General features: G+C 45.0%; 1 protein-coding gene across 1 annotated transcript in view; it reads left to right on the top strand.

The window, feature by feature from the left end:
* The window catches only part of LOC144689559 (solute carrier family 22 member 2-like), a 40,863-nt gene that overhangs the window by 7,692 nt on the left and 11,479 nt on the right, over positions 1 to 21,692 (top strand). Inside the window, exons 6-9 of the mRNA XM_078556735.1 lie at positions 162 to 262; positions 12,968 to 13,182; positions 14,331 to 14,439; positions 14,659 to 14,771. Coding sequence (XP_078412861.1) covers positions 162 to 262; positions 12,968 to 13,182; positions 14,331 to 14,439; positions 14,659 to 14,771 — 538 coding nt within the window. The remainder of the gene's footprint in view (positions 1 to 161; positions 263 to 12,967; positions 13,183 to 14,330; positions 14,440 to 14,658; positions 14,772 to 21,692) is intronic.

Here is a 21,692-nt window from a genome sequence, read left to right as displayed (position 1 = left end):
TGACCAGCCAGTAACACATTGTCCTCTTGGGTTATAACTGATGGTCAGTGTTGCAGACTGGCAACAGCCAGCTGAACACCAGGCACATTGTTTTATATTGGTTGGTGCTTTATATAATGGGACATTTGTAAATTGTGGCATGACATTTTTTATTCCTCTAGATAATTGAAGAAAGCAGTGAGAACTTGGACCGTCCTTCCTTTGTAGATCTATTACGGACACCTCAGATAAGGAAGTACACCCTTATTTTGATGTTTAACTGGTAAGATTTTATTTCTGTAAATATTTAATCTTAGGAGGCTCACTGGGAAAAATAATCTGCTCCATTTAAAAAAATTCAGATGCACATTAATTAGAAAAAAGGATAAAGGACCAATAATAAAGACATGAGAGCACTGAATGAGAGAGAAAAAAATGTGCTTATTAAACCTGTTCCCTTTGTGTCTAAGTACAGTATGCTCATCATTGAAGCTTCACAACCTATTTAAGGTGTTAACTCCTCCACATTCCTCAAATTTCTTTGTAACCACCAAAGCTAATGAATGAAATGCTAAGATATCAAAGCAATATTTTAAAAAAATAACAAGGAGTTTTGTTACAGAAGATAGGGACAAATTGTTTTCACTGTCAGATCTGTCAGTAACTGGAGGACAGATTTAAAACAATTGACAAAAAAGCCAGGGGCTTGGGGGTTGGGTGTGGGGCTTGGGGGTTGGGTGTGGGGCGGGGGGGAGTGGGTGGGTAGGTGAGGGGCAGGGGGGAGTGGATGGGTAGGTGGGGGGGAGTTGGGTGGGTGTGGGGTGGTGAGGGGGTTGGGGGGTGGTGGTGGGAGGGTGGAAATGAGGAATTTCTTTGCTCAGTGAGTTAGGATGATCTGGAATGTACTGCCTGAAAGTAACTTACAAATGGGATAAATCTAGTTAAATAGGAAAATCTTACAGGGCTATGGGCAAAAAGCAGGGAGCTGGGACCATATGGTAGCTCTTTCAGAGATTTAGCATAGGCACGATAGACTGAAAGGCCTCCTTTGTGCTGTAAGATTTTATGTTTCTAGCAGTATTCAGCCCTGATCATATAACTTGTGTTGTAATATGTCTTTATGGGATATCAGCATGACATCACTCAAAGGGAAATGTGTTACGTGATCTGGAACTGGTTTTATTTTTGCTTTGAACAGAGTACACATATCTCTGATGCCTTTGAAGCTTTATACCTATGTATAACTGTTCTCATGTGTCTAGTTTTAATAAATGAACCCACAATGTGTTTACCCAATCCCTTACGAGCAATTCGTGCCTTGTGTCTTGTACAATAAATAAGCCCAAGGTATTATAAGGTTATAATAACACGACATGGTGATCAGTGGGGGTGAGACAGGTGGCAGCAGGATTAAGAACAGGTATGATATGGTGAACAGCCTTATATGTGTTGCATGTCATGAGAAGATTCTTGATGTTTTGGTTAGGCCACCACTAAGTTGCAGCGTCAGAGAGCACTGAAATGTCGCAGAATGGTTGCGAGAAAAAGCTTTAAAGACACAGCATTGAGCTAGTGCTCAAATAAAGAGCTGGTAAGCAGATGGATCCCTCGTGGTGAGATTGCAGCGTATAGCCTGCCAGTTCTACGAGTGGGACAGCGCATCGCGAAAGCCAGCACTGGGTTAGCTCAAGTAAAAACAGAAAATGCTGGGTAAACTCAGCAGGCCTGGCAGCATCTGTGGAAAGAGAAACAAAGTTAGCTCAGTCAGGAAAGGTGCGTGACCGGGGTGTGGGCTGGAACAATAGGAACAAGGGAGAGTCGAACAAAAAAAACCAAACAAAAGCGGTCGTAAAAATTGGGCCAGAGAAGGTTGCGATTATAATAGGTGGCTTCAGAAGTTTCTGAACAGTAAATTGAATAAAAACCAAAGACGCCATTACTTCATGGTGCATTCCCACCACAACTTGTCCTCATGGGCTCAGCTTCAGAAAAGTACACAAAAGCGGCTAAAGCCAAACTCATCCCAGGTACTACAGATGAAGGAAAGTCAAAGGGATATTATCAATGTCTGCAAAAATTCTCCAGTTTGAATTGGGATGCAATTGAATTCAAAATGTTTAAACAGCGTACAGAGCTATGGTTTCTTGATTCAGGTGTGTCTGAACCAGACAAGGAAGCCATAAAAATTTGCTTAGCAATTGGGATTGAAGGTGTATACAGGCTGAACATGTCAGGATTAACAGAAGAAGAATTAAAGGATCCCCAAAAGTTATGGGCTACATTGGAAGACCAGTTCAGAATGAGGTTAAACTTCCAATATTCATCGACTAGAGTTCATAACGTTTCAACACCAGCCTACAGAATCCATAGACCACTTTGTCAGCAGATGCAGAGAAAAGGGTATGTACTGTGATTTTTCAAATGCAGAACTAACAGACGGAATTGCTGAGTTGATGATCATGTCCACTCCCATGGAAACGTTCTAGAAAGATCTGCTAGATAAACCCAAAACATAAAGCATCGAAGAGCTACTCGAGGATGGACATAAGTATGAAGCAATCCTCGCAGGTCGACGAAGCTTATAGGTCTTAAGTACAACCCCAAATGTTGATGCACTCTCTAGAACACCTAAACCTAATATGGACATGTGGAAGGTGTGGCCTTCTGCATGGGCCAAGAAAATGCTCAGCTTTTTATCAATTTTGCAAGGCACATGGCAGAAAGGGCCATTGGCAGCAGCAGTGCAATAGAGCAAAGGCTCTAGCAACTACAAAGAGCTGTGTATTGATCCAAACAAACTGTATTCAACTGGTGCTTTCAAACAATAAGAATGACCATCTGATATCCCATCAGAAACATATACATAAGGTGATTGACAAGCCAGAAAGTGACAATGATGTGCATGATGAGAGGAAGACCAGTGAGCACATATTTAACACAATCAATCTTACAGAAAACATCACACCGTCTAAAGTCTTTGCCAAGATCAAAATAATATGCCCTAAGAAAGTTGGTAACTATTTGATATTGGCAAAGATTGACATGGGCAAGTGCCAACATATTATCTCTGCAAATTCTAAAAGACATGTACCCACAGATGTAGAAGGCCATGGCGGAACCTACTGTTGTGAAACTTTGTGTTCAATGGTTCACTAATTCCAGGTGTAGGATCCATAGTCCTGGTGTACAAGTACTATCAATCCCCATGGGAATCTCAGATGTTCTACGTTGTAGAAACTGACAGCCCAGCGATTGCAAGTCTATCTGCATGTCATGACCTGACACTAGTAACAATCCATGGAATCCGTCAGACATCACAAAGCTGATCAACTTCAGAAACTACTCTTATCACCTCAGTTCATGACCTAACATCGAAATATGCAAAATGTTTCAACAAAATTGGCAGTTTCAAGGGAGCTGTGGCATTACACTTGCATGAGGATGCAAGTCCATTGATTGATCCACCACTAAGTGCAGCATCCACATACAAAACATTGAAGGTCGAAATTGACAAAATGGCGAATGATGGAATAATTATAAGAGTATAAGAGCACACAGATTGGTGCAGTTCAATCACATGTCATAAAGAAGGACAGATCATTGAGATTATGTCTTGATCTACGATGTTTAAATACAGCTTTGAAATGTTGTCCTTACAAAATACCCATCTCTATCTATTCTTAAAGCCTTCAATCCTATTCTTCTTGTTTCCACCTCTAATTTCCCCAATGGAGACCTGGCCTTCACCACATGAGTGTTGTTCCTCTGTGTCTATTGATGGCAAGGCCTCCCCCTTCCTCTGTGCAAGGCTGTGCAGCATGCAGCACACAACTATAATCCTCAACACACTTTGAGGTGCATGTTGAAATACTCCTCTCAATTGCATTTGACCTCCCCTCAGTGACCCTCAACCTTCCCTTAGTGACCCTCGACCTCTTCTCAATTGCATTTGACTTTCCCTTTGCTTCTCAGTCTCCTCTCCTCTCCTTCAAAAAAATCTCTGAGTGATGATATGAGCTCCAACTCACTCACCACCCACTCCGGGGACTGACTCACCTGCTCACTACCAGCTTTAACCGGCCGGGAAAGTGAAGGCCCGTGAATCCTGCGTGCCACCAATTTAATTGTTCAGGTAGCGTTTAATTGCTAAAAGTTGTGGATTAATGTGGTATTACATTACAATTAGCTTTCTGCCATGCACTACTGGTATTGCCAGCCTGCTTCCTTCCCTCTGCTGAAATAATTTGATGCTTACATCCCGATGTTGGGGGCTTGACACTGTGCTTCTGCACTGCTTCATGGCCCTGTCCATCTTTCTTGTTCCCTCGGCCAGGATTAAATTCCACCCTGTCTCTGGTTTTGCCCGATCACACATTGGAGCAGATCGATGCTCTAGAGGAAGACCATGAGGATAGGCTTCAACAAACTTAATATCCAGTCTTTGGGCCTTTAATAATCTGGGCTGGCTCAAGGGTTCACAGTAATCCCAGTGTCCTGAGCCTCAAGCAACACTATCTGGTCATTGAACACATTGTTGTTTGTGAGAGCATGCTGTGCTTAAATAGACTACATTTCCTACATTACATCAGTGAGTACATTTTGAAAGTCTTTAATTGGCTGTAAAGTGGTTTGGGACATCCTAAGGTCATGAAAAATGCTATAAAAATGCAAAACTTTCTTTCACTTAATTGAGGTTTTTTGTTGCACTGAAAGAGTTCAAGGTGATGTGATAGGGTTTTTTTAAAACTGATTAAGGGAATGGATTCTTTTTAGGCAGTAGATGACTTGAACTAGATTGGGATGAATGAACTAGTAGGCGTTGATGTCAAGTACAAAAACAAATTGAAGTTAGCTGCCTGAAGATATGCCCTTTCACTGACCTCGCATGAACCTGAGACAAGTTTGGTTTCACTGCAGCCCTTCAAAAGGGAACTGGGTGTTTTCCTGAGACTCAAGAATATCTCCATATAGAAGGGAGTTCAGAGGTAGCAGTACATTGTGGGGTGTAGGGTGGGGAGGGTTGTCTTTTTTCAGAGATTGCATTAGTGGGGAGGTGAATGGATGGTGTAATGTAGACTGTATACACGATGTCTGAATGACTCAGGCGAGATGAGCCAGGTGGGATTTTTCTGCCTTCTCTTGTGCTCATACTTAAAGACACTTCTTACCAAAACTGTGGCTACTTCGCAGATCATGTTGGAGTCTGCTTTGGAGTCCATCTTTAAGATATCAATGTGAAGGAATTGCTAGACCTCTCTTAGTCAGCCTTATTTGTTAGATCTGGGGCATTGGACATCTTCAGTGGCGTGAGCAGGCAATATGGCGCGATCAGTTTTACAACGGCGGGAAAGCAGTTCGCGATCGTCCACTCAGCCCACCGATGTCAGGCTGCATTTCTTGCCATTGAACGTTGGGAACCTCATCGTAATACATCAGCATATCACTATCAGGCCAGCCCGCCAGAGTCATCAACACCCCACACCACCCCCTGCTGGATTGTCCACCCACGTCGGCATGCTTTCCCGCTGACATATTTCACAACAGAGATGTGCAATTGGTGGCCGGCACTGAGAGTACACAGCAGCGCTCGTCAGGGTCGCCCGTTGGACTTCAAGCTTCAGGAGAGTCAGGGGTCGGGTTAAGGGCAGCCCTGCCATTGAGGCGACTGGTGGCGGGGGTGGCAAGGGCAATCCTGCCATTGAATATAGCGCACAAGCATTCGGGATGGGGGTAAGGTGAGCGAGGGAAGTGGTCACGCTTCAGGGGCACTTTGTATAAAGTGACCAGCCCTCTCCAGGTAAGACAATTCAGGTTCAGCCACATTGTCATACATGGAGTCGGGCTTCTAACTTATCTGCCCATTCAAGCAACGCAGAGGCATCAAAGTGTCACCAAGTACCACAGATCTCCCTCTGGCCCCACCTCCCGCCCCCCCCCCACCCCTCCCAATCCCGGCACAGACTGCAAATTCATGAACATTTTAGTGGATTGAAGCACTGTTGGACGACTGCACACATTGTACAACCTCCTCCGTAAAGCTGGCCATGGAGCAGTCACTGCTGGGGGCGCTCACAGCCCCTTACAATGTCAGCATCCCAGTTTGGACCATTCTCCCCCATGGTTCAAGCTAACAGGGCAGCCATGCAACGCACTAATCTCTGGCCATCCAAGTGGTGGCCAGCGCTCTCCAGGATGCATTAAGAGGCCTTCACGCTTAACCAGGACAGGTTCTTAGTACACCCATGCTAGACATGTGTCTCTCTCTCTTTCATTCTCCAGGAGGAGCACATCAGGATCATGGAGTCTGGTGAACTAGCTGTATGCCTGACGGCCTACAGAGACTGAAGATAACAGAGGAGAGAACGACTGAGGCTCCTGGCTGCACAGAGGCAGGAGCAGCAACCTCGGGAAGAAGGGGTGGCTGGGGCTCCCGCACACTCCACCCAAGAGCCAGAGCAAGCCCTCGCAGGCTGGTGCCTAGCAACACCCAGGGTCTATAGACTTAGCCTTTCATTCCTGCAGATTACAGTATCCGTGAAAGTGATCGCGATGCTCAACTTCTACGCCAGTGGCTTCTTTCAGGGCTCTACAAGTGACCTCTGTGGGATATCACAAACCTCCACTCACAAATTTATCTATGAAGATGCCATCTTTGAGAGGGCACACGACTTTGTGCGTTTTGCCTGGGACCAGGACAGCCAAGATGCAAGCGTGATTGGGTTCGCCCAGATCTCGGGTTTCCCACAGGCGCAGAGTGCGATTGACTGCACTCAGGTGGTACTCAGGTCTCCGTCGCAACACATGGTGGTTTACATCAATCGCAAGGGGTTCCATTCACTGAATGTGCAGCTGGTGTGAGACCACCAGAAACATATCCTGCAGGTCTGTGCACGGTATCCAGGGAGTGTGCACGATGCCAACATCCTCAGCTGGTCACAGATCCCTGGGTCTTCCAAGGTCCACAGAAGCTGCAGGGTTGTCTCCTCGGGTACAAGGGTGCAGAGGCCGTGGCTGATGACACCCCTGCGGCAGCCTCAGACTGCAGCAGAGCGACGGTATAATGAAGCTCGTGCTGCAGCTCACAACTTGGTGAAGCAGACCATCGGGATGCTGTAGATAAGGTTCCGATACCCTTTACAACCTAGCGCTCCAACTGGGAGACGAGTTGGCTGAGGAGGAGATGGAGGAGCTGCACGTCTCTTCCAATGAGGAAGACACCAATGGGGATGAGGGTGAGGGGGTCATCGGAGACGGCAACGACGAGGATGAGGTCCTCGCACTGGCTAGACGAGTCAGGCGTGCTCGGGTGGCCCTCATAGCTGCTAGATTTGTGGAGGATGATGACGACATGCAGTGAGGTGACCCCATAGTTCCTCACATCGCACCTGTGAACATTTGATGCCAGTCTGGCTTACGGCAACGTGAATACCCTCTGTGAGAATGCTCCTGTCATGGAGATGCAGTTTCTCGATTACAGGAGGATGATGATGGCAACATGCAGTCAGGACACTCCATTGTTCTTCACACAACCTCTGAGAATGTCTGACTCCTGTCTGGCTGAGAGCAGCTCGCTTGCGCTCTGTGATCAGGGTCATATCATGACGACGCAGCCATGAAACTTGAGAAGCATCTGATCCTTTGTCCGCCTTCAGCACCTGAGCCCTTCAGGAGCACAGCATCACTGGTCACAGATGCTGAAGAGATGGGGGCCAGCCCCACCTTAAAGGTGCTGAGAGCACACAGAGTGTGTGATGGAACTCTGTGATGCCTGCCCACTACATTCTGACAGCAATGACAAACGCCACCGAGGTGCAGGCTTCAGTAATGTCTCCAGGGAATATGAGGCCGGACCATCACTTTGGTCTGAAGGCTGCACAGGGAAGAGACACCTGCCTTTATCTTGTGCAGAAAAGTTTCACATCTGAGTGACATGAACACTCATCAAAACAAAGAGCCATAGGCAGGGAGACATTTTTGGGAGTTTATTGACAATAGTGAACATTATGTACAAGTGATTAACACCCATGCCCAGGCTATGCAACTACATCATCTTAACTTTCCTAACTCTGCCGCTACACCTTGGTGCTCTCCAGGCATTCACGGTGAAGGTGGAGGCAGCCTGCTGACTGCAACGCCCTGTCTGTGATGAACTTGGCGGGCGTCTCTGAGAGCTGAGACAGGGGATGGGATACAGAGTGGGCGTACAGTAGGGGGTGATGCACAGCCAAATATAGAAGAGAAGCTACGTAAGTCTGGAAGGCAGAGCAAATATAGACCTGTTAAGGCACAAGAAAATAGTACAAGGCTGGATTGCATCTATTCTAATGCAAGGAGTCTTACGGGTAAGGTAGGTGAATTGAGAAAATGGGAATATGATATTGTTGCTATCACAGAGACATGGTTGAGGGAAGGGCAGGACTGGCAGCTCAATATTCCAGGGTGTAACATCTTCGGGCATGACGGTGGGGAGGGGTTCAGTGTGTAAAAGTGGAGGTGGCATTGCACTATTGACCAAGGAGGTCAATTACTGTAGTAAGGAGGGTTTGTGTCTTAGAAGGTTCCTTAAATGAGGCCATATGGGTAGAACTTAAAAACAAAAAAGGGGAAATCACTTTGCTGGGAGTGCACTGTAGGCCTCCAAACAGTCGGGGGGAAATAGAGGAGCAGAAAAGTAGGCAAATCTCAGAGAAGTGTAAAATAATAGGGTAATAATAGTAGGGGATTTCAACTTCCCCAATATTAACTGGGATAGTCTTAGTGTGAAAGGCTTAGAGTGCATCCAGGGGACCTCTTTGAGCCAGCACGTAGAAAGTCCTACAAGAGAACTGGATCTAATCTTAGGGGATGAAGCTAGGCAAGTGGTTCAAGTATCAGTGGGGGAGCATTTCGGGGATAGTGACCATAACTATGTAAGATTTAAGGTAGTTATGGAAAAGGACAAAGATGGACTGGAAATAAAGGTCCTGATTTGGGGCAAGGCTGATTTCAATATGATAATACAGGATCTGGCCAAAGTGGATTGGGAGCAGCTACTTGCAGGAAAGTCATTCAAAAAGACAATAATGAGAGTTCAGGGCCAACATGTTCCCGTAAAGATGAAGGGTAGGACCAACAAATCCAGGGAACCCTGGATGTCAAGGGATATAGAGGATTAGATAAGGGAAAAAAGGAGGCTCATGGCAGATACAGAGGGCTGGCAACAGTTGAAGCCCTAGAGAATTATAGAAAGTGTAGGGAGGTACTTAAAAAAAAAAAGTAATTAGGAGAGCGAAGAGGGGGCATGAAAAAGCATTGGCGGGCAAGATAAAGGAAAATCCCAAGGCATTTTATAAATATATTAAGGGCAAGAAGATAACCAGGGAAAGAGTAGGGCCCATTAGGGAACCAAAGTGGCAAACTGTGCGTGGAGCCAGAGAACGTAGAGGATATTTTAAATGATTACTTTTCATCTGTATTCACTATGGAGCAGGACGATGTAGGTGTAGAAATTGAGGAGGGGGACTGTGATACACTTGAACAAATTATCATTGAAAGGGAGGAGGTTTTAGCGGGCCTAAAAGTGGATAAATCCCCAGGCCCAGATGAGATGTACCCCAGGTTGCTATGTAAGGGCAAGGGAGGAGATTGCAGGGGCTCTGACACTAATTTTCAAATCCTCTCTGGCCACAGGAGAGGTGTCAGAGGACTGGAGGACAGCAAATGTGGTACCATTATTCAAGAAGGATAGTAGGGATAAACCAGGTAATTACAGGCCAGTGAGCCTAAAATCAGTGGTAGGGAAACTATTGGAAAAAATTCTGAGGGGGACAGGATTAATCTCCATTTGGAGAGGCAGGGATTAATTAGGAATAGTCAGCATGGCTGTGTCAGGGGGAGGTCATGTCAAACAAACTTGATTGAATTTTTCGAGGAGGTGACTAGTTGTGTAGATGAGGGTAGTGCAGTTGATGTAGTCTACATGGACTTCAGTGAGGCTTTTGACAAGGTCCCACATAGGAGAATGGCCAAGAAGGAAGAGGTCATGGGATCCACAGAAATTTGGCAAATTGGATCCAAAATTGGCTTAGTGGCAGGAGGCAGAGGGTGATGATCGAAGGTTGTTTTGCGATTGGAAGCCTGTGATGAGTGGTGTACTGCAGGGATTGGTGCTGGGAGCCATGCTGTTTGAAGTGTATATTAATAATTTAGACATGAATATAGGGGGTATGATCAGTAAGTTCACAGATGACACAAAAATTGGTGGTGTCGTAAATAGTGAGGAGGAAAACGTTAAATTTCAGGACGATATAAATGGGCAGAGCGGTGGCAAATGGAATTTAAACCTGAGAAGTGTGCGGTGATGCATTTTGGGAGGACTAACACGGCAAGGGAATACACAATGAATGGTAGGACCCTGGGAAGTACAGAGGATCAGAAGGACCTTGGTGTACATGTCCATAGATCCCTGAAGGCAGCAGCACAGGTGGTTAAGAAGACATATGGGATACTTGCCTTTATTAGCCGAGGCATAGAATATAAGAGCAGGGAGGTTATGTTGGAGCTGTATAAAATGCTAATTAGGCCACAGCTGGAGTACTGTGTGCAGTTCTGGTCGCTACACTGTAGGAAGGATGTGACTGCACCAGGGGGCATAGATTTAAGCTAAGGGGCAGGAGGTTTAGAGGGAATTTGAGGAAATTTTTTTTCACCCAGAGGGTGGTTGGAATGTGGAACACATTGCCTGAGGAGGTGGTAGAGGCAGGAACCCTCACAACATTTAAGAAGTATTTAGATGAGTACTTGAAATGCCATAGCATACAGGGCTATGGGCCAAGTGCTGCAAAATGGGATTAGAATAGAGAGGTGTTTGATGGCTGGCATGTTCACGATGGGCCAAAGGGCCTGTTTCTGTGCTGTATAACTCTGGCTCTATGACATAGAGGGCCCCGGCCTGCTTTCAGGATCTTGCTGTGTGGCAGTGGCACCTACCTCAGCCTGTGGAGCTGGAGCTGCTGAGGTCACAGGAAGAGGGGAATCGGATGGGCCAGGCACTCTAGGAGTCATCTGGATGGACAGGCCCGGAGTGTGCACCTGCTGATCCTCCTCCCTGTGGGTACCCGGGGTGACTCCTTGAGGCGCAGGGGTAGATGGAGTGAGACCGAGCTGCTTGGCGCCCCTCTTGTGTACACACTGTTGGAGGCCAACTATGGCATCAGCGATGGAATTGAGCTTGTGCAGCAGTGCAGGAATGAAGTGGTGGCCGCCATCCTACCAGTGTTAACCTCGGTGCATTGGCATGCTGGCGCTATCACCTCAGACTGAAGGCGGATGGATTCCTCCATTGTGCCTTGCAATCTGAGGAGTGCAGGGGACATCACTTCCTGATGTTCCCTACCTTTCCTTTGCAGCTCCAGCTACTGTGATATGACCAAGTCCAGAGGCTCGTCATCTGACTCGGGCTCAGCAAATTTCTGGCCTCCAGCAGTCCTCCGAGTGCTGGACACCTGGGAAGCAGGTGCCTCCACCTGCTGTGGATTGGACGGTGCGATGTGCTCACCAGATTGTGATCCCGGTGTGTGTCTCTGTGCCGATGGAGGGTGTGGGTGAGCGCTGTGATGTGACTTCAGGGAGGGTGCCTTCAGATTCCTCTTCAGAGGTTTCTTCAGGGCTTGATTGGAGGCCCTGGGCCGTGGACTCCATCGGCTGTTTCCCAGGTGTGCCTGCGAAAACAAGGAGAGATAATTAGTGCATGGCAGTGGCCTGTCAAAGAGGACACATCACTCACATAGTGGTTGTCTGATGGATGTTACACTGCTGGACCCTCATTTGGTAGAGCACTGCTGACCTCACCAACAGCACAGGATGGATCCAGATCCTCGCTGGCCAGCTGCTTGGCTCTGTTTTCAAAGTTTGCGAGGACCTTCATTTTGGGCATTCCGCCACCGGTCTGCGACCTCTCCCTCTTGTTGTGTGGCAGCTTGCCCTGCATGAATAGAGATGGAGAGAGTGTAAGCAGAACACCTGCCAGACAGATAATAAGTATGCCTGGCATGTGCAAGTAGTGAATTGTCCCATGGATGGGATGAGGATAGTGACAGTGAGTGGTGATCTGGAAGCATTGATGAGATGTGTTCTTGCGGCTGAACTTTAAATATGGTGCCTGGCATGATGAAGCGGCGGGGTGATGGCCAGCAGGCGAACGAGAGCCCCCCTGCCATGGACACTGTGTGTTTCCCGGGAGTGCATAAATAATGTGGTGGGTGTGGAATGATACGGTGTGAAAACCCGCCATTGCGGCCAGTGGGTAAGACGCCGTTTTACCTGCCCGCTACTGCACTTAGTGAAAATCTGGGATGATTCCACCCCTGTTCTGAGAAGATATTGTACCCTGTAAACCTGCAGCTAAGAAAGGCTTAAAAAAGAATTGCCCACTCCCATTTTGTTCTCCTACTGCAATATTATACAGTGATTTCAGGTAAACAAATGAAGAAAAGATGTTAAATGGCCTACCTTCTGGTTTTGTATATCCTTGTTGAAATTTGACCTCTAGCCATCTTACACTGGGGTTTCACTCTGACTTACAGTGCTTAAAATGCAAATGTTCTGTTAAATTATTTCTCACTATGTTGTCCTCCCCTTATATCAGTGTAATATGGCATTCATAAAAATGCTGCCTATTTGTAAGTATTGCAGGCATACACACCGTAACCTTATAAATGGGCTAATTCTTGTGTGAAAGTCCTCTATCTGCTGATGGAAATGTTTCCTCCTATCTGGTAGACAAATTCCAGCTTAAATGTGGATAATTGCACTGGGGTTAGGTCCAAGCTGATCCTCCAAACACACTTTGTGCAGTAGCAAGGGCAATCTCAAAGCTGAATGCTTTACAATATCAAAATTAATTATGTAATGTGACATGGTGATCTTAACAATGGCGCACAGCCCACTAGAATGAACTTGATTCTGCAAGTTCATTCCCACTGGACTAACTCATGCGACTTTATTACAGGTTTGCTGGCGCTTTGGTGTACCAAGGGCTTGTCATGCGTTTGGGAACTTCAGGAGGAAATATTTACCTTGACTTCTTCATCTCGGGAGTTGTAGAAATCCCGGCAGCAATCCTCATCCTTTTAACCATTGAACGGATTGGACGGCGCCTTCCCTTTGCAGCTGGTGGTCTGCTGTCAGGGGGCTCCTGTATAATAGCAGCGTTCATTCCTGACAGTAAGCATCATGGTTTGCATTGGGATTTTAATCTAGTTCCAGACTAATGAACCTAATTAGATGCCTGCCATGGGAATAGAATAGAATCATTCAGCATAGATCATAAGTAATTGGACCCATCATCTCTGTGGCAGATCTCTGTAAATGCAATCCAATTAATCCCACTTCTCTGCCCTTTCTTCATAGCACTCCAAACTTTTCCTTTGCAAGTATTTATCCAATTCCTTTCTACAAGTTACTATTGAATCTGCTTCCACCCAACTTTCTGGCAGTGCATTCCACTGAACATATTCTAGGCATATACGTGTTCATTTTTATGATTATAAAAATTTGCTATGTAAATAAAAACTCATCTCTTCCCTGTTCTATTGCTAATTATCTTAAATCCTCTCGCTACCGACTTTCCTGCCAGTGGAAACAATTTTTCCCTATCTACTATATCAAAAGCCCTCAGAATTTTGAACACCTCTATTAAACCTCCCTTTAATCTTCTCTAAGGAGAATAATCCTACCTTCTCCAATTTCTCCACATAATTGAAGTCACTCATTCCTGGTATCATTCTGGTGAAATATTGATGTGAACATGATATGTATTTGGTTCTAGTAATGTGATAAGATGCTGCAATACACTGCTATGGAACATCAGGATGGAAGGTCACAAGCTATATATTCTCAGTGACCAGTTCTCATAGTGCAGCTGCAGTTTTGGACTGTTTCAAATTGCTCAGACATTCCTCTGTTTGGAGAACTCAAACCCTTTTTGAACTTAGTAACTAATTGTTTTAGTGTCCTAAGAGAATTGACACCCTGTCCACTCATTAAAAGCCTGTTGAGTGTGCTCTACATCAAGTGTCTGTCCAAGCTGATTTGAGGATGATTCTTCTATCACTCAGATTAGTGACTGCACCAAATTGTATTTGCTGCACACCTCACAGTGCACATTACCAGTCTGGGACCATTATCTGTGGGTTTTGATGATCCAAACAGTAATTGCAAGTTTGCAAAACAATGATTAGTTCATTGAAAAACTCTGTACAAATGTAACTAGTTAGAAATGATTACTTTGTAATTGAAAATGTGAATATTTCATTTTTGTTCCTGCAAATACAGTCTTGCAAATTGCACTTTTATTTATATTTCCATTTCAGATATCGGTTGGTTGGCAACAGTATTAGCCTTTCTGGGTAAACTAGGGATCACTATGAGCTTTGAAATGGTGGTATTTGTAAATGCTGAACTATACCCGACGTTTATGAGGTGTGTACTGAATAGATATTCTCTACGCTATCAGAAGTTCTTTAAATAATCTGAATAAAATTATAGTTCTGATTATTGATTATACTGTGCATTTGTACAAGGGATCCATTCTCTTGAACTATATCATAATGGTGGAACCTGATTTGCTGATTATTTAATGCCTGTGAAATGGAAAAAGAATACTTTGTGTGGTAGTAAAGATGCATTTTATTTTCACAGGAACCTTGGTGTTTCAGTGTGCTCATCACTGTGTGATATCGGAGGCATTGTAGCTCCATTCATTGTGTACAGACTGGCAGGAACCTGGATGGGGCTGCCTCTTGTGGTTTTAGGTGAGGATCTTGTATTTAGCATCATGCATTTAACTAGTTTAATGCTGTGCTTTTATCATTTGCTTTCACAACAGGTCACACAGCTATTTCTCTGCATTATTATTGTAATTCTGAAAAGTTCCAATATGTCTGAAATGGCCAAAATGAGTCCAAATTTTAAAACACTAAAACAAACACTTATGTCACTTTCTGTAATCATTCCCATTCTCAAGAAAAGGAGCAATCACATCCCTCTGTTCCCTCTGCAAGTCCTTCCAGTGACCATGGTGATTCCTCCTCCACCACATGAAGGATAACATCTGTCTTATACATACAAACTTTAATTTTGGAGGGAAAATTGACAAGCTTATTGTTACGACCGGGATGGGACGAGTGCATGAATTATCAAGACCCATTACTCCGCAGGTCATATCATTAATTTAAAAGTTTAATTTTCTCACCAAAATGGCCAATTGTGTACCTATACCTCTAGTACCCAGAAGAAAAGAGACTCTGACCAGGCTTCCTTCAAAAACTCAGAACGATTAATTTATTTTAAAACAAAACTCCTTTTAACAAGTTGCAAGTACTGATTAATTGTAATTAGTAAGTATAACTATCTATCTCTTCCTAAAGAATTTCCCCAGCACACGTACAGACACACAGACACAGCCAAACAAAGGACAAACAAATAGAGCCTCTCTGCAGAGATGGGCTTTGGAGGATGGGCATTATAAAATGAAGGATAAAGTCTGCAGGGTCTCGACCTGGATTTCTCTCATGTGAAGACGGGCCTCTGGTCCTGGTGGATGCCTGGGAGTTGTCACCACTCGTCTCAGCTTTGCAAGCCCAAATGCAGACTGGTTACACACAGATGAGGGCTCTCTGGCTGCAGGTTGATAGCCACACACAATTTTAGGCAAGGTAGAGAGAGGAAGCCAGTCAAGGTAGCCTTCCTTTCTCAGCTTGCTCTCCAACAAAACTGCCTTCGAAACAAGCAGGTTCACAACTTCCATTTTTTCCTCTCTTCCAGGCCTTTTTGTCTCCCAGCTTTTCATTTATTAAAGCCTTTGCAGTTCAAAACAAACAAACAACTCCTTCTAAAGTACCATATAGGTCATGTGATTTCTTGGAAGAGGCCTGCTTGTTTACAGTTCAAATGTGACCTTATGACCTTTTTAAAAAAAAACCCAAGTTCGCATCCACATGTCCAGATCATGCCAAACCCTTCCATTTTGTAAAAGAAAACTTCAGCTTTGAGAGATATATTTCTAACACTTACCCACAAACATACCCTTGCCATCCTTCAATACCTGAGAAGTTTGGTTGCACAAACCTGTCCCCTGCCAGAGTCCCAAGGTTCTATCCCATACATCACGTAGTCAAATCTTTTGAGGAGATAACTAGCATGGTGTACAGGGGAGTGTCGCTGGATGTTGTCCATGTGACCTTCTAGAAGGCATTTCCTAAAGTTGTTGAGATTATTAACAAATATAAGCATGCATAGAATTAGAGGCAGCATTGCTACACATGTTAGTAATTGGTTGGGAGGTAGGAGACAGTGTAGGGATGCGAGGAACATACTTGGATTGGCTGCCTGTGACAAAGTGTTCCCCAGGGATGTGTACTGGGGCCCTGGCTTTTTGCCATACATAATGAATGATTTTGACGAAAGAATAGTGTTGTTAATCCAAATTTGCAGATGAACTTGGAAGGCTTAGTAAGTTTTGCATTGGGAAGAGGAAGTTTGAAAGGGACATAAACAAGTGAGTGACAATAACTATGGAGTGAGCATAACTACGGCAGAAAAAGTTCAATGTTGGTGAAGTGTGAGGTCATCCACTTCGCATCAATAAAAGATGAGCTGACATTTTTTTTAATGGTGAAAGATTAGAAACTGTGGAGGAACTAAGGGATTTAGGCATCCACATTCACATTCTTAAAGTGCTGAGGTACAAAAAGTATCAAAACACTTTTGGAATGTTGACTTCTATTTCAGGGCATTAGAATACATAAGTGAGGAAGTTATGCTTCAGTTGTACAGAGCCTCAGTCAAACCCCATCTGGGGTATTGTGTTCAGTTCTGGCAGCCAAATCTCAGGAAGGATAAAAACAAAAAACTACTGCGGATGCTGGAAATCCAAAACAATAACAGAATTACCTGGAAAAACTCAGCAGGTCTGGCAGCATTGGCGGAGAAGAAAAGAGTTGACGTTTCGAGTCCTCATGACCCTTCAACAGAATTGAGTAATATTAGGAGAGGGGTGAAATATAAGCTGGTTTAAGGTAGGGGGGAGAGAAGTTCGGGGGTGGTTGTAGGGACAAGCAAGCAGTGATAGGAGCAGATAATCAAAAGATGTCACAGACAAAGGAACAAAGAGGTGTTGAAGGTGGTGATATTATCTAAGTGAATGTGCTAATTAAGAATGGATGGCAGGACACTCAAGGTACAGCTCTAGTGGGGGTGGGGTGGAAAGACTGACAGGGCATTACAGTTTATGTTTGGTTTCTCCAATGTAGAGGAGACCGCATTGGGAGCAACGAATGCAGTAGACTAAGTTAGGGGAAATGCAAGTGAAATGCTGCTTCACTTGAAAGGAGTGTTTGGGCCCTTGGACGGTGAGGAGAGGGGAAGTGAAGGGGCAGGTGTTGCATCTTCTGCGTGGGCATGGGGAGGTGCCATAGGTGGGGGTTGAGGAGTAGGGGGTGATGGAGGAGTGGACCAGGGTGTCCCGGAGGGAACGATCCCTACGGAATGCCACCGGGGGGGTGAAGGGAAGATGTGTTTGGTGGTGGCATCATGCTGGAGTTGGCGGAAATGGCGGAGGATGATCCTTTGAATGCGGAGGCTGGTGGGGTGATAAGTGAGGACAAGGGGAACCCTATCATGTTTCTGGGAGGGAGGAGAAGGCGAAACATGATAGGGTAAACGTAAACTGGGCGACCGCTTTGCAGAACACCTGCGGTCTGTCCGCAAGAAAGACCCAAACCTCCCTGTCACTTGCCATTTTAACACTCCACCCTGCTCTCTTGCCCACATGTCTGTCCTTGGCTTGCTGCATTGTTCCAGTGAAGCCCAACGCAAACTGGAGGAACAGCACCTCATCTTCCGACTAGGCGCTTTATAGCCTTCCGGACTGAATATTGAATTCAACAACTTTAGATCTTGAACTCCTTCCTCCATCCCCACCCCCTTTCCGTTTCTTCCCTCTCCCTTTGTTTTTTCCAATAATTTATATAGATTTTTCTTTTCCCACCTATTTCCATTATTTTTAAATCTATACCTGTAATGCCCTGTCAGTCTTTCCACCCCACCCCCACTAGGGCTGTACCTTAAGTGTCCTGCCATCCATTCTTAATTAGCACATTCTCTTAGATAATATCACCACCTTTTACACGTCTTTGTTCCTTTGTCTGTGACATCTTTTGATTATCTGCTCCTATCACTGCTTGCTTGTCCCTACAACCACCCCCACCCCCCCCCCGCAACTCCCCCCCGCCCCCCCCCCCCCCCCACCTTAAACCAGCTTATATTTCACCCCTCTCCTAATATTACTCAGTTCTGTTGAAGGGTCATGAGGACTCGAAACGTCAACTCTTTTCTTCTCCGCCGATGCTGCCAGACCTGCTGAGTTTTTCCAGGTAATTCTGTTTTTGCTCAGGAAGGATATTTTGGCCTTGGAGGGAATTCATTGCAAATTCATCAGAATTATACCTGTTTAAAGGGTTAAATTATGAAAGCCAGTTGCATAAACTTGGGTTGTATTTCCTTGAGTTTAGAAGAGTGATCTCAGTGAAGTGTTTAAAATGATAAAGGGAGTTGCTATGGTAGATAGATAGAAACTGTTTCCTATGGTGGGGAATCCAGCACAAGGCTGCATAATCTCAAAATGAGCACACTGGGCCATTCAAAAATGAAACCGGGGATGATTTCTTCACAAAGACAGTAGTGTATATCTGGAACTCTCTACCCCAAAAGGTCACGGATGGTAGGTCAAGTAAAATATTCAAGATAAGGATATCAAAGGACATGGAACCAAAGGTGGATATATGGTATTGAGGTACAGGTCAGCCATGATCTAACAGAATGGGAGAGCAGACTTGGGTGGAATTGGGTGCTGAATGGCTTACTCCCAATCCTTACATCCTAGGGGCTTGCACTATAACTTGAGTCCTGATATTCTTTGGATTTCTGAACTTCAATAGCTTTAGTGCTTATGGAATAGATCACTGCAAAATTACCAGAATTTATCTGGCAAAAAAATGAAACTCCACAGTCTAAATAAATAAAAATAATTGGAGATTTACAAATGCTGAGTTATGTAGTCCGTGAATTTATGCTGCCAGAATAGAGGTGGGTTTCACAAAACCCTAACTTTTGAGGCCCGGGTAATATAATGAGACCAGAAAAGTGAGGTTAGACACCCATCAGGAAAGGATGTACAGGCTTGGGTCCCTGTTCTCTTTAAAATAGATCATAAGATTGTAAGAAATAGGAGCAGGAGTAGGCCATTCAGTCCATCGATCCTGCCATTCAATAAGAGCATGGCTGATCTGATTGTGGCCTTAACTCTACTTTCCTGCCTGTCTCCCCTTAACCCTTGACTCCCTTGTCAATCAAAAGGCTCAGGTCCAAACAGAGATCTTTAACATTATGAAAGGTTTTGTTCGAGTAGACACAGAGGTTCCCCTAGTGGGGAAAACCAAAACTAGAAGCTATTAATATGAGCATGTCACCAAGAAATCAAAGAGAACTTACTTTCCCCAGAGTGGCCAGAGAGTGGTGAGAATGTGGAACTCGCTACCACAGGGAGTGACTGAGGCTAACAGTATAGATACATTGAAGCAAAGGCTAGGTAAGCATGAAGGAAGGAAAATGAGGGTTATACTGATAGTTAGATAAGGGAGCTTAAATGCCTGCATGGACTGGTTGGGCCGAATGGCCTGTTTCTGTGCTGTATATTCTATGTAACATAACATTTAGACCAGGGATGAGAAAGGCAGTGTGAATAGGCTAGTGTGAATAGGCTCTTAGATTTTTTTTGCCCTTTGACCCATCGAGTTCATGCCGACTCTCTGTGGAGCAATCCAGTCAGCCCCATTCCCCCATTCTATCACCATAACTCTGAATGCTTATTTCCTTCCAAGACCCATCAGTTTACTTTTGAAATCATTCGTTGTCTCTGCTTCCAGCAGCATTGTAGGCAGCGAGTTCTAGATCATGAGCAGTCGCACTTCCTGGATGACTGCAAACATCACCAACCACAACCTGGTAAGTGACCCGAGTGAAGTCCCAGATCCCAACCTTCCGCAGAAAACCTGGATAACCCTCGACTGCTTGAGAACAGGCCAGGCAAGCTGTGGCCATTTGCTCCACAAATAGAACATGAGAAACAGCTCAAATTGTGACTCTGGCCATCCAAGTCAGACCATCGCCCACATACTGAACTTCTGCCCTGACAGATCCATTCCTGGTGGCATTTCAACCATTCACACTGCATCAGCTGAAGCTGTTAAATGGACTGTTAACCTCAACATTAAACTATAACTGCTTCCACAGCCATACAAATTTATTTATTATCACTCACTGTGTAAAAAATTCTTCCTCACATCCCTACTGCATCTCATGCCCAAACCTCTTTAATCTGTGTTCCCTAGTCCTTGTATCATCATCTTTAACTTTTTCCAGCTCTGACAAAAGACTATCAATCTGAATCTTTAACTGTTTCTCTCCTTATAGATGTGGCCTATTTTCAGCATTTTCTGTTTCATTCCTACCTATCTAGTTGTCACCAGGGAATCAACGTTCATAACTTCTCTTCCCACTCCCACACTGTTACTTCTGGTGTCTCCCAAGGATCTATCCTGGATCTCACTCTACATTTCATCTACATGCTGCACCTCAGCGACATTAACAAAAAATCAATGTCAGGTTCCACACGTACACTGATGATGTCTACTGCTATCTCCCGCGATCTCTCCCCTACCTCAGATTTGTTATAAAGGCAAAATGCTGCGGATGCTGGAAATCTGAAACAAAAACAAAAAATGCTGGAAAAACTCAGCAGGTCTAACAGCATCTGTGGAGAGATAGAGAGACAGAGATAATGTTTCTCGAGAACGTATGACTCTTCTTCAGATCAGGCCTTCTCAGATTTGTTATGTTGCTTGTCCGACATTCAGTCCTGGATGAGCGGAAATTTCCTCCAATTAAACTTGGGCAGACAAAACCAATTGCCTGCAGTCTCAGCCACAAATTCCATTCTTTAACCACCAGCTCCATCCCCCTCCCTGGCAATTGTCTGAGGCTAAAAGCAGAGACTGATCAAAACCTTGGTGTCCTATTTGACCCTGAGCTGAACTTCTGATCCCATATCCTCTGTCTACGTCCACCTCCCTAACATTGCCCCTCTCCACCCCGTATCAGTCCATCTGTTGTCGAAAACCTCATCCATGCGTTTGTTACCACTAGGCTTGACTATTCTAACCCACCCCTTGCTGGCCACCCAAGTGTCACCTTGCATAAACTTGAGATCATCCAACCTCTACCTATCCTAACCCTGACCATTGTCCCTGTACTTGTTGACCTATCTTATCTGGTAGCTCACCACCATCTTTTCAAGGGCAATTAGGGACGGGCAATAAATGCTGGCCTGACCCGCGATGCCCACATCCCATGGTGAATGAATAAAAATCTCCCGGACTGGCAATGCCTCTATTTTTAAAATCCTCGTTCTTGTTCTCAAATTGCTCCGAGGCCTCATCCCTCCCAATCTGTGTAGCCACCTCCAACCCCAAAGATCTCCCCAAAAATTCTGGCCTCTTGTGCGTCCCCAATTTTGCTCATTCCACCTTTGGTGGCTGTGCCTTCAGCTGCCAAGGCCACAAGCACTGGAATCCCCTTGCTAAACTTCCTCACAACTCCACCTCTCTCTCCCCCTT

The sequence above is a fragment of the Cetorhinus maximus genome, chromosome 14 (genome assembly GCF_964194155.1).
Source record: "Cetorhinus maximus chromosome 14, sCetMax3.hap1.1, whole genome shotgun sequence".
NCBI classification, from domain to species: domain Eukaryota; kingdom Metazoa; phylum Chordata; class Chondrichthyes; order Lamniformes; family Cetorhinidae; genus Cetorhinus; species Cetorhinus maximus.
The sequence above is the reverse complement of the archived record's forward strand: the minus strand, read 5'-3'. Positions and strand labels throughout refer to the sequence as shown.